The 13,975-nt window shown below is 32.3% G+C and overlaps 1 protein-coding gene across 1 annotated transcript in view; it reads left to right on the forward strand.

The window, feature by feature from the left end:
• Nucleotides 1-13,975, forward strand: part of RADX (RPA1 related single stranded DNA binding protein, X-linked) — a 54,262-nt gene that overhangs the window by 9,476 nt on the left and 30,811 nt on the right. The window contains exons 2-6 of the mRNA XM_045538118.1: nucleotides 628-770; nucleotides 3,547-3,739; nucleotides 11,160-11,268; nucleotides 11,777-11,868; nucleotides 11,978-12,100. Of these exons, the coding sequence (XP_045394074.1) occupies nucleotides 628-770; nucleotides 3,547-3,739; nucleotides 11,160-11,268; nucleotides 11,777-11,868; nucleotides 11,978-12,100 (660 nt within the window). The remainder of the gene's footprint in view (nucleotides 1-627; nucleotides 771-3,546; nucleotides 3,740-11,159; nucleotides 11,269-11,776; nucleotides 11,869-11,977; nucleotides 12,101-13,975) is intronic.

A 13,975-nucleotide genomic window follows, 5' to 3' on the forward strand; every position in this document is an offset into this window, starting at 1 on the left:
TGGGATGGGGGATCAGTTTTCAATAGGGTGGTTAGGAATAACATCACTGAGAAAGTGACCTTTGAACAAAACCTGAAGAGGGAGAAAGTAACCTGGCTATTTTAAGGGAATGACATTCCAGACAGAGGAAACAGCAAGTACAAAGGTCTATGGCTGGCATGTTTGGGAAAGATGGAACTTACACATATAAAACTGAGGTGAGGACAATACAGAAATGTATCATAAAACAATTCTATAAATTAAATATATAAGTGATTAGTAGTGGTAAAATATTCCAAGGCATTGAGTTTTTCCACAAAATGTCTTAAGGGAGGTGAGTTCAGATCCAAGTTTTCCAAGAAGTAATTACATGGTTTGGTAAAATGGAAGACATTCTAGATGAAACAGCGTGTTAGTTAATATAGGTATTTACCTATGTTCCAGGCACATAGTAAGTCCTTTATAAATTTTAGCTGTCGGTATTAGAAATGGTATGTAGTTTAGGTGGGAGAAGTGTATAGAGTAGTTTAGCTGGCAAGAAGGAGTTGCTTTGGGTATGATCTGGCTACCATTTATAACCATTGAAATAGATCTTTGAAATTGCCATGACATATTAAATAGGATTTTTACTCTTTTTTTATATTTTAGATACCAAAATAATTTCACTTTCTCACCTTGAAATGACCTGGGCTAACAGAAGAAGTTTTCCTGCATTGCTTGTGAGGATCTTGCATAAATCAAAACTGCGATACTATGGGAAACCTGATAAAAAGATGATTGAACCATACCAGGTACAAGTATTGATAAGATATTACATGTTAATTTAAAGTTATAGATTATAACTTATAGACATGACTTCATACTATAACATATTTGTTTAAATACCATTTTATAAGGTCGATGTAATAATTTTTAAATGTACATAAATATATATTACAAAGTATTTTCTACATGCTTTATTGTAGAAAAAGAAATCCTTTCTGTATTGGTGCCCTTCAGTTCCCTGATCTACCTGGTCTCCTTCACACCTTTGCCTTTATCTTCAACCTTTTCTTCTCAGCTATGCTTTCTGCCCCAGCACATAAACATACTATATTTTCCATTTAGAAAAAGAGAGAAAAGAAAAAAATTTCTGTTGACCTTATGATTCCTCTATTCCTTCTCTCCTTCTCTTCAAGAAAGCTTCTTAAAGGAGTACCTTACACTAGATGTTTTCACTTCCTTGCCTCCCACTTCTCAACACAATAAGTTTAGCTTTTTTCTTCAGCTCATTGTTCACCAGTAACCTGATTATCAAATCCATGTGACACTTTTCTATTATCTTGACTCTCTCTGTGCCATATAATGCTGATGCGATCTACTTTCTTCATATGTTTGTGTTCTGCTTTTACTTAGTATTATATTGTATTTTCCCATATTATCAAGAACTATTTTAGGTGTTTTATTAAGCCTTTATTATAAAAGTTACACATGCTTATTATAGGGAATTTGGAAAACATAAAAAGCTGTATAAAGAGCATAATATCACCCAAGATCCTACCACTGAAAGAGAGCCACTGTTAACATGGTGTGTTTTATTCCATTTCTTGTGTGTGTGTAAGTCATATGTATACACACATATATATGTATATCATGTATATACACATATCTATCATATCTTATCTATTATATATATCTCATCTATGAACATATGTATTATATTGCATGTGACTATGTCATATATCACATTAAATTATCTTACAAAATAAGAACCACAGTGTGCATTCAATTTTGTATCATTTAATATTTTGTTAAGTATATTCTCATATCACTGAATTCTTCATAATTTTTCATAGTTATAGATTCTATCATATGATAGCATACATTATTCAGTCATCCCTCTATAGTTTTTTGCTTTTCTCATTGTTGAGATACTTTCCTCCCTAGATTTTTGACTCTACTTGTTTCTTTGGCTTCCTACTCTTTGTGTCTCCATCATCTTGCCCCTGCTTACCTGTCCAGTCTCATCTCTTCCTGAACCCTCCATGCCTCATACTAACCAAATTGTCCTACCTAGAACTTCCTAAAAATAACCAATTGTTTTCTACCTTTCATGCCTCTGCTCATGTTGTTTCTTCTGCCTAGAGTGCTCTTCCTCTCAATTTTCGTCAGATTAGCAAAGCCACCTTTAAGATTCAGTTCAGTGCTTACCTCTGCTTTAAGCCTTTCCATGTATAACCATATGCATAGTCACTAAGGAGAATTAACTACGTGCTACTCAGGACTCCATTATATACCCTAACATAGGTCTGTCAGAGCATGCATAACCCAGTTACACATATTTGTTAATACAATGGCTAACCTTACTCTACTGTGAGCTCCCTGACTGTAGGGAAGCAGTATGTAATAGTGCTTAAGAGTGCATGCCTTGTAGTCAGATGAACTGAGTTCAAATCTCAGCTCGCTCTCCCATTTCTTAGCTTTATGATGTAAGGAAAATTATTTATCCTTTTTAAGCCTCAGTTTACTCATCTGTAAAATGGGGGTACTAGCTGTATTTATCTTACAAGGTTGATGTAAGGATCGAATTAATTAATACAGGTAAAGCATTTACCTATATTCCAGATACATAGTAAGATATATATGTATACATATATATATAGATATATATATTAGCTATCATTATTAGGGATAGTTTGATTCATCTCTTCATCCCAGTGACTAACATAATGTTTGGAACATAATAGAGACTCAGTAAATGTTTAATGAATAAAGGAATGAACTACCTGAAATATATATTCATCAGTAAGAAAAAAGATCTGAAAATGTAGCATCAGCATTTAAGAAGAAACTAAAAGAGCTAGAGAACATTTTGAAGACTGCCTTTTATGTAGAACCAAAGTTGTCTATATTTTAAAACTGGGAAAAACTCCATAAAATACTTTCTGCTGCAACAGATTTTTTTATTTTAACTATACCCAGACTCAGCAATAATGTATGCTGGTGTTAACATTCCCCTTCCTGCTAGCATAATTTCTCAAGTAGTATCTCAGAAATAATTCCCATGTCATTTATACCAGAGTCTCAGATATCACTGTAAGTAAATTAATATAATCAGGACATTGATGGCATTGTACTCAGTTGTATGTTTATCTAAAGTTCGCTAATATGAATATCAAAGCCCTCTAACAGGTCAAGTAATGAAGAATGATGTCAAGATCTTCACTTACAACCTTTAAAATGTGACTTGTCTCATTCATTTGAGAAATGTATCGTGGGATTACTCTGTAAGGCACTGTGCTAAACATTATGGGAAAGCCAAATATAAATAAGATTTGACCTGTGTCTTCAGAGTCTACAATCACACAGCAAGTTAGTAGTAAATCTGGTTACGTCCATGAATCTGGTAGCAATCTCTTCTGTAGATCACCAATATCAGCAGACTTGACAACGGAATCATTACCTATAAAGAATTTAAATTTAAATGTCACTTTCTATCAGTCTAAATTATCACAGATAATATGCTATATGTCATCTATATAGATAAAAGTGACAAATATGTATGTGCTTTTACCTTTTTTTTTCTAGACCTTTTTGGAAGTTGCTGACGGTTCAGGCATGGTGTCAGTGATTATGTGGAATGCCCTGTGTCCTGAATGGTATAAAAGTTTGCGGGTTGGTTTAATTCTTCTGCTCCAAGATTATTCTGTTAAAAAGAGTTATTCATTGAGGATGCAGCCTCTCTCTGTGGATCCAGAGGTCAAACCAATTTCTACAATGGGTTAAGTATTCAATGAATTTGTTGTCTTATGACTGTGTTTGTTTATATAAATTTACAAAGTACCAGATCAGGCAAAGGACCATAAAAATTATTAAAGGTGTTAAAGCCTGACAACCCTTTAAATTCCTTTATCAATAAAATTTTCAGGCAATCACATAACTTAATAAATATAATTATTTATTATTATATTTTTTAAGAAAAATCATCTCAGATACTTATTGATTAAAGAATGAGCTCCAATTGGGATATACTTATTTTTGTATTTTTTATCATATAATATTAATTTAATAATGAATATATTTTGCCATAACTACTAGGTACTATCTTGAAAGTGCTTTTGTTAACTTTTTATTTTGAAATAATTTTAAACTTAACATAAAAGTTGAAAGAATAGTATAAAGAACTCCCATACATCCTTCACCCCATATTCAATAATTGCTATCATTTACCTTTGCTTTATCATTCTCTCTCTCTCTATATATATATATACACACACACAGACACATACACACAAAAATATATATACATATATATCTATATATACATACATATATATATATTTACCTTTGAACCATTAGAGAGAAAGTAGTAGCCATATATACCCTCTTACCCCTAAATACTTCAATAATATTTTGGTGTATATTTTCTAATAACAAGAACAGTCTATTATATAATCATAGTATAATTACCTAAATCAGGAAATTTTAAATTGATAAAGTACTAATATCTAACAAACCTATAGTCAATATTCAAATTTTGCCCATTGTGGCAATCTTGAAAGGGCTTTTCCTAATTAGTATTGAAATCAAAGTTTGGACATTTTGACATCCCAGATATTTTAGGAGCATTAAAATTAATATATTAAATGGTTGCTTTTAGATGTAGATGTGATTTTTTTCATTTTTATTTTTCAGAATTGTAGATTATATCACTTAGCAAGTTTAGGTATTATTTTTGGCTTATAATAGTTTTTTAATTCTGAACCTGAATTTCTATGTATTCTAAATTACCCAGCTAATCCATTGAGTTTAATTACTTAAAGAATATTCAGATAAATATAGCAGTTGCTCATTGTCTTCTTAAATGTGTATTTATTTGGGAAAACCTCATATGATTCTTTATAATAATCTTAAGCATTTTTCAGGCATTGATCAGATCTTTCTAGATAAAGAAGTCATTACCTAGATAGTTTGGTACACTTAGCCCATTATCTCATTAGTCTTTGCTGTAGAAAGGTAAGAAATTAAACTGATAGAGATATTGTGACTTACTTGAGAAGGTACAGTAAAAGTTGACAAGAGGAAGCTAATTCACAACATGTATTATTATGTCTACCAAATTATAAATTATATTCCACAACCAGGTGATAAAACTCTTTAGTAAGAATTAAGACATTCTTTGTCAGTAACAGATGAGGTAAGTCACTTTGTTCATAACAAATACTAAATCACTGGCATAGTGAAAATCAAAACCTGGTTTTCCTGCTACCTAGCCCAATGTTCTTTCTACTACATACACTGTTTTCTGATGTAAAGAGAGATAATTTAAATCATAGTTTTTACATGGCTGTGAATAAATCTAGAAATGTATCTGGTACTAATAGCTGCTTCTAAGCCTTAAAAACATATGAAAAATAGGACCATAGATAGCATGTAGTCAGTAGATAACCAACCACTAAAAAAAATTAACACTGAAACTGAACCAAACACTATGCTACCCCTGTTATACAGAATCATAGGGCCAGATTTTCATAATGGAAACTAAGATATGAAAAATTATTTATGCTTTCAAGTAAGTAATTACAGATACAGAAATTATTTTTTAAAATGATAACCTTGATAAGAATATATTTAAAAGGTACCTTTTAGTCTTTAAAACTGTTTTACTTCTCATTAATGTTAGCAGCAGTCTCTATTTTCTCCCCATATCTTGATAAGTAACAGGATTTTTTCCCTCTTTTTCAGGGATCAAAAAACTATTTCTATAAAGGGCCAGATAGTAAATATTTTAGCCTTTGCAGGCCATATAGTTTCTGTTGCAACTACTCAGCTGTGCCTTTGTAGAATGAAGGCAACCATACACAATATGTAAATGAATGGGTATGACTATGTTCAATAAAACTTTATTTACAAACACAGGCAGTCACCTACATGTATAAGTAGATCTCAACACTGGCTGGACATTAGAATCACTTGGGGCACTTTAAAAGGCCACTAGTGTCCCACTCTCAGTGATTCTGATTTAAGTACTCTGAGAAGGGGACCAAGGCATGGCTTTAAAATTCCTCAGCTGATTCTAAGGTACAGCCAGGGTTGAAAACTATGGATTTTTGATCTTTAAAAATTACCTATCTCAAATTGATTAATGATATTTTTCCTAGATTTTTTCTTTATTTGTTTTTAATTGAAGATAGTAATTGTATATTTTTATATAAGATCCAATATGATGTTTTGATTTATGTATACTTTGTAGCAAGACTCAATCAAAGTAATTAAAATATCCATCATGTTACCAACTTATCATTTTTTTGTAGTGAGAACATTAAAATTTTATCTATTCTTTTAGCAATTTTGAAATAGACATCGTTATTAACTGTGGTCAACATACAATGCAATAGATGCTTAAAACTTATTCCTCTACTCTAACTGAAACTTTGTACCCTTTGATCAATATCTTCCCTTTATCCATCCCTCCTCCCCAGCCTGTGGTAACCACCTTTCTACTCTCTGTTTCTTTGAGATCTACTTTTTTAGATTCCTGGAGGACATTACGCTAGGTGAAATAAGCTGGGCACAGAAAGACAAATACTGTATGATCTCACTTATATGTGGAATCTAAAAAAGTCGATCTCATAGAAACAACGTGTAGAAAGGGGATTAATGATCTTTCAAAGGGAAACCAAGGCAGTTCTGTAAATCATGCTAGGCACAGGAGATACAAAGATAAATAATATACAGTTCTACCCTTAAAAAATAGTCTAATGGGGTGGCAGATTTATAAGATAAACAAATTACAGTAAAACGAAAAACAAATGACAATAAACAGTAAAAACTGTGATAGACAAAAGAGGAGAGGAAATGAATCAAAATTTATTTGAGGAGAGAATGGACAGGAAAGTAGGAGAATGGGTTGGATAGGATAAAGTGTTAAGCAGAGATTAGGAAAAATAACAATGTAGTTTAAATGTTACAAGCAGTATAAATGAGGAAGAGTGTGTGGTGGGAGGAGAGTAGGTCAGTAAGGGAATAAGAATTTGTGGTATCACTGCCTTCTAGGTGTTGATGTTGGAAGACAAACAATTGGGGTTATTTATCTTGGTTTATTTTTCATATTTACACATATAGTTCCAAGTTAGAGAAACTAAGATATAATTTTTTAAAAGATTGAATAAATGAAAACCTATAAAGATGAAAATTCTATTGCAAAACAAAAGATATATTATTTGCTGGTAATGTATAGTTTTGTATATTGCCATTTTGTATATGATTCTATCTACGTTTTCAAAATAGTATTCAGCTAGCATACCCAAATAATAAACTTTTTAAAATCTTGAGATTTTCAAACTGTATTGCATAATACATATTGAGATGATTGCATCAAGTGTTTTTGATTTGGGGGATGGGCTATTTATTTAATTAGGCATCCTAGCATTTTAGAGCTGGAAGGGATCTTGAATATAATCAGGTGGCACTATGACTATGAAAGTGCTTTATAAAATGCAAACAATTTTCTAGGTGCGAGGTAATATCACATAATACAAACTTCCCTTGGTTATGATAAAGTGGATTTTTCCAGTCGCATGGCTAGTAATAGGCAGGACTAGAAATCAGATATCTTCATGCTGGTTTAAGCTTTGTTTGCTACACAACAAATTCTTAGAAAAATATAACTTACTGGCATAAAAAGAAGTAGAAAGTCCAAATACCTATATAACTATTAAAAGAATTGAATCAGAGGTTTAAAATTTTCCCGCAAAGAAAATATCAGGCATACATCATCTTACAGGCAAATTCTACCAAACATTCAAGGAAGATAGCATTCCAAAACTATTCCATGGAATAGACTAAGAGAGCATATCCTCTAACTCGTTCTTTGCTACTAATATAACCTTGATAATCAAAACCAAACAAGAATAGCATGAAGGAAGAAAATTATGGGCTAGCTTCAGCCATGAGCATATATATAGATAGTCTTAATAGAATATTAACAAACTGAATTCAATTATATGTAAAAAAAAGATCAGGCACTGTGACTAAGTTGCATTTTTTCCCAGCAATGTAAAATTAGTTTTTTTTTTACTGACTATGTAGAGCAATTAAGGTTAGTTTTACATATGAAAATCTATGTGTCACTCACATTAACAAAGAAAATAATGATCATTCTCATAGATACACAAAGTGTTTGTTTAAATTTTATACCTGTCTTTCGCCATACCACCATGAACTGCCCATCTCACCCACCCTGCCCTTTGGAAGCTAAGCAGGATTGGGCCTGGTTAGTACTTGGATGGGAGATCACCTGTAAATACCAGGTGCTGTAGGCTTAAAAAAAATTTACACCCATTTGTTAATTTAAAAAAGAAAATAGCAAGAGAAGGAACCTTCCTTAACGTAATAAAGGGTATTTACAAAATAAAAACAAAACAGCAGACATAATTCTTAATGGGGACAAAACAGCAAACACTATTCTTAATGGGGAAAATTTAGAAACATTTCTTTTTAAAATGGGGAACATGGATGCCTCCTATTACTATTTCTATTTAATGTTGTACTGCCTGTCCTAGCCAGTGTGAGAAGACAAACTGTATTAAAGACACAAGAATTTTAGAGAAAAACATAAAACTTGTTATTTACAAATTAAATTTTCTATACAGAAAATTCAAAATAACACAAAGTATTAAAACTAATAAGATATTAGCAAAGCTAGTTGTAAGGTCACTATACAAAAGTCAACTGATTTTGTATACCCCAATACTAAAGAGTTAGAAATTATAATTTCAAAACATTATTTACATTGTCAACAATAACTATAAGGTATCCAGAAATAAATCTAAAAGAAGATGTGTAAGACCTGTGTGGAGATGATTATGATACATTATTCAAAGACATTGAGAAAGCCTTAATAATAAAGCCTTAAATATTTTTTTATTTAACTAATTCTGTGACAGATTAAGAAAACCTTAAGTAAGTGGAGAAATATCCCGTGTTCACAGATGGGAGGTCAGTCTCAATTTCATAAATAAATCCTCTCAAATTGATCTATAGATTGAGTGCTATTTCATCAGATTTTTTTTCTAAAACTGACAAACTGATTCTGAAATTCAGATGGAAGCACATAATTGCCAAGAATAGTCAAGGCACTTCTGAAGAAAAAGAACAGGGGGCTAATAGGGGAGTAAGGGTTTGTCTTACAAATATCAAGAATTACTATAAAGCTATAGTATTTATGACAATGTTGTATTGGTGCAAGTATAGATAAATTGACCAATGAATCACAATAGAGAGCCAAGATATAGCCCTAAACATATAGAATTTTGATATGACAGTTGTGCTGTATAGCAGATGTCTCCAAACTATGGTGAGTTGTATAATTATTTCATTATATATTATGATGTAATAATAATAGAAATAAAGTGTACAATAAATGTAATGTGCTTGAATCATCCCCAAACCATCCCCTCCCTCCCCAGTCCATGGAAAAAAATTGTCTTCCATGAAAACAGTCTCAGGTGCCAAAAAGGTTGGGGACTGCTGCTAGATCATCAAGAAAGGAGGAACCATTCAGTAAATAGTAGTAAGATACTTGATTAATATATGAGAAAAATTACAGTATATCCTATCTCATACCATATAAAAAATCAATTCCAGATATATCTAGTACTTAAATGTGAAAGGCAAAACTTTTTGAAGAACTTACAGAAAGAACTTATAGAAGAACTTTATAGAAAGTAACCCAGAGTTTGACCTTGAGATAAGGAAGGATTTCTTGGATAAGACATAAGAAGTAGTAACCATAAGAAATATTAACAAACCTAATAACTACATTAAAATTAAGGATTCATGTCCATCAAAAAACAGCATAAGAAATGAAAAAACAAGGCACAAACTGGGTGAAAATATTTGCAACTACATAGTCAACAAAGAATTAATATATAAACAATTCCTGCAAATACATTTTTAAAAACAAACAATTCAGGAAAAAAATGGGCAAAAGACACAAACAGGCATTTCACAGAAGAGGATGTATGTATGGACCATAAGTATATGAATTGTTGTTCGATATAATTACTAATAAGAGAAATATAAAACAAGACCACAACAAATTGTCATATCACTAGGTTCTCAAAAAATAAAAAATTTGACAATACCAAAGTTTGGAAAGGATGTGTATCTTTGGGAATTCTTACACATTGCTGGTGGAAATATAAATAGGTTAATTACTTAAAATAATTTGGGATTAGCCTGTAGAGTTGAACATTTATATATCGTACAATCCAGAGTTTCTACTTCTAGGTATAATACCTTATAAAAACACTTGCCTGGGCCGGGCGCGGTGGCTCACTCCTGTAATCCTAGCACTCTGGGAGGCTGAGGTGGGAGGATCGCTCGAGGTCAGGAGTTCGAGACCAGCCTGAGCAAGAGTGAGACCTCATCTCTACTAAAAATAGAAAGAAATTATCTGGCCAACTAAAAATATATATAGAAAAAAAGATTAGCCAGGCATGGTGGCGCATGCCTATAGTCCCAGCTACTCGGGAGGCTGAGGCAGTAGGATCGCTTAAGCCCAGGAGTTTGAGGTTGCTGTGAGCTAGGCTGAAGCCACGGCACTCACTCTAGCCTGGGCAACAAAGCGAGACTCTGTCTCAAAAAAAAAAAACCACTTGCCTGTATGCACAGGGAGACATATACAAAAATATTCATAATAATCCTATGTAATAGCAAAAACCTGGAAATAATTCAGATGTCCATCAACACAGCAATGTATAGTATATTGACACACTGGAACATTATTCAGCCATAGAAATGAAAAGTAACCCTGCTATATGCAGGTACATGAATGAATTTTAGCAAAAAAAAAGTGAAAAAAGTAGCCTAGAATACTATCTATTGTATAATTTCATTTATATGAAGTTAAAAAACAAAGACAAACTTATTTTATTTGGGCAAAAACATATAAGTGAGAAAACCTTTTTTAAGTTAAGAAAATGATAAAACATAAAATTCAAGGTATGGTTGATCTTTGGTGGAGAAATAAGTGGACATGATAATGGAGGCAGAAGACCATTGATAATGATCTAGTTCTTGGGTTTGGTGGTAGGTTCCAAAATGTTCAGTCTGTTACTTTGCTGTGTAATGTATGTACATGTATATTCTTTAGTATGTATTAAATATCATATTAAAGTAGTTTATTTGTTTTTCAGAAATCTGCCTGAATCTTCGAGATCCTCCAACAAATATAATTATCATTCCAGAAAAGCAGGTGAAACCAGAATGGAGACTGCCAAAATTAAGTCACCGATTTATCACAAGGTAAAATAGTTGCTTGTAAATGTCTTAAATATTAATTTTTAACATCAATTACTGAAAAACAATGCATTATAATTTGTTCAAAATCTACCCAAAATTAGCTGAGTGTGGTGGCTCATGCCTATACTCCCAGCACTTTGGGAGGCCAGGGCAGGAGGATCATTTGAGGCCAGGACTTCAAGACCAACCAGGGCAACATAGCAAGACTCTGTCTCTACAAAAAATAAAAAAGTTAGCTGGGCATGGTGGCATGCACCTGTAGTCCCAGCTACTCAGGACGCTGAGGTGGGAGGATCACTTGAGCCCAGGAGTTTGAGGTTACAGTGAGCTATAGTTGGGCCACTCTACTCCGGCCTGGGCAACAGAGTGAGACCCTATTTCAAAAAAAGAAAATCTACCCAAAATTATGCTGTAGCAATTATGTAGATATACATTTTCAAAATCATAATTGTAGAATGCTTTTTTGCTATTTAAAGATATAATATCTATTTAATAATTTTTTATTTTTTAGATCAGAACTGGATGATTTGCCAGAAAATCATATCTGTGATGTAATTGGCATTTTACTTTTTGTAGGAAGGGTCCAGAGGTCAAAAAAGAAAGGTAAGGTTTTAAAGTTGAAAAATCATAAAAAAGTATTTCAGCGCATAATTATGTGTTCATATGTAAATAATCAGTTACCTTTATTTATTTTAATATTCTATCCATATAGAAAATGGTGAAGATTTTTGGTCATATCGCTGGATTCACATTGGTGACGGGACTTCAGAGCTACCATTTATAGTGGAACTGTTTTCTACATCTCAGCCAGAAATCTTCGAAAATATTTACCCAAGTATTCAATTCTTAATATTTTTATCTTTGTATTTTTAAAAGTAGGAGGGAACATTAACTTAAAACATAGTAGAAGTGGCATGACATTGAATTAGTGAATTCATGCAGTCTGATAGCATGTTTAAAACTTTTCTATATTAATATCATATTTCTATAGCAGATATTAAACACTTAATTGTCTATTCAGAATTAATTTGGCATTTAAACTAGTTTTTCAGAAAACAGGTGTTCTTGTCAATTCTCATTAAAATTGCACACATAAAAAACTTCAGATTCAGTAAAACTAAAACGTGGGCAATCAGTTCCCTTTGTATCCATTTGGAAATTGACTAGGTAGAACCCATTAAAGACATCAAAGATTTTACTAATGTGGCATTAATTGATAAGAGGATTGACAAACTATGTAATTAAACAATGACAGTGGTAAGTATGATCCCATTTGAGTATTAAAGTAATATTAAGTTGGTGGTATTAACACCAGCTGGTCAGTATTTTACTTTGGCTTTCTTTGGCATTGACTTTTTTTCCCTGTATTTATTCAGATATAAAAGTGTTTTTCCACTAGTTTCATTTATTTGAAAACATTTTAGGTATGGCCCATTATATATTTCATGTAACCTAACAGGCTAGTCTTCAGATTATTATGATGAGGGAAAAAGGTATATTTAATACTTTTAAGTAATTTCAGTGATTATTTCCTTATTTGAATTCAGAACATAAAGCTATTTTAGATATGGTATGCTATTTTATTATTTTCTAAATCATTACATGAATAAATACTGATTGTTACCTATATTAACTGCTTGCCAACATTGAGGAAACTCCAAATATTCACTACGTCTAATTTTTTAACCAGCAATAAGATAAAAATTATAGAACACTAAGAGACCTAGAGACTATATACAGGACTATTCTGCTGCCCCCACCCTTTTTTTTTCTCTGTACAAAACAGTATTACACACTTCTGCTTCATTAGATTCTACCCTAGGCTTCTGAGGTTAAAATTTTTAAATATATGCAGATAGAACTGAACCTTACCCCAACTTTTGGGGGACGGAACAGAAAGAGAGTTTTGGCCATAACCAAGACATGGGCTTCCCAGGTGAGTGGAAGATGACCTCTCATATAACTTCTTTTGGGGCATAAACAATTGCCATTGATGACCTCTGATGACAACTCCATTGCCTCATTTTAGGTGGGTTTTATTGCTAGATCCCTTTCTGTTTGTTTGTAGCCCCTTTAAACAACCAACTGACACAAGTTTTGGGTAAAGATTTCTTACAGAAACTTTGCCAAGCATGCATGTTCTATTTCTTGTGCTAATGTGAAATGTATCTTTCTAAGAAAGGTATATATGGACCTTGGTGAGATTTATTCTAGTATAATAAGTTCACAAAAATCGCAATTTATTTTTGTCTTTTGACCAAGAGTGAAGGAAAAAATTGTATTAAGGGGGCTTCAGGCCTATGAGGGAGAATATGACCAAGGGTCTTCTGAAGTAATACCAAAATCCCTTGGTAGTACAAAAAAAAATTTTTATAAGGAAAATGAAGAACTACAGGGAACTAGTATTGTGCATTTACTATGTACCAGAAGCTATTAGATATTATCTCATTTTGTATTCTCAGTAACCTTTTAAACAGTTGATGTTGGTATAAACTTTCAGGTGAAAAAGCAAAGATCCAGAGGGGTTAAGTAATTTCCTGGATGTCAAACAGCTAGAAAGTGTTAGATCTGACTCTCAGATTTTTAATGGCCATTAGAGGTCAGTAGAGGTTAGAGGTTTCTTTATTTTTTTTAATTTTTATTTTATTGTGGTAAGAACACTTAACATGAGATCTACCCTCTTAACAGATTTTAGAGGTTTCTTTAATAT

This window comes from Lemur catta, chromosome X, assembly GCF_020740605.2.
Source record: "Lemur catta isolate mLemCat1 chromosome X, mLemCat1.pri, whole genome shotgun sequence".
NCBI classification, from domain to species: Eukaryota; Metazoa; Chordata; class Mammalia; order Primates; family Lemuridae; genus Lemur; species Lemur catta.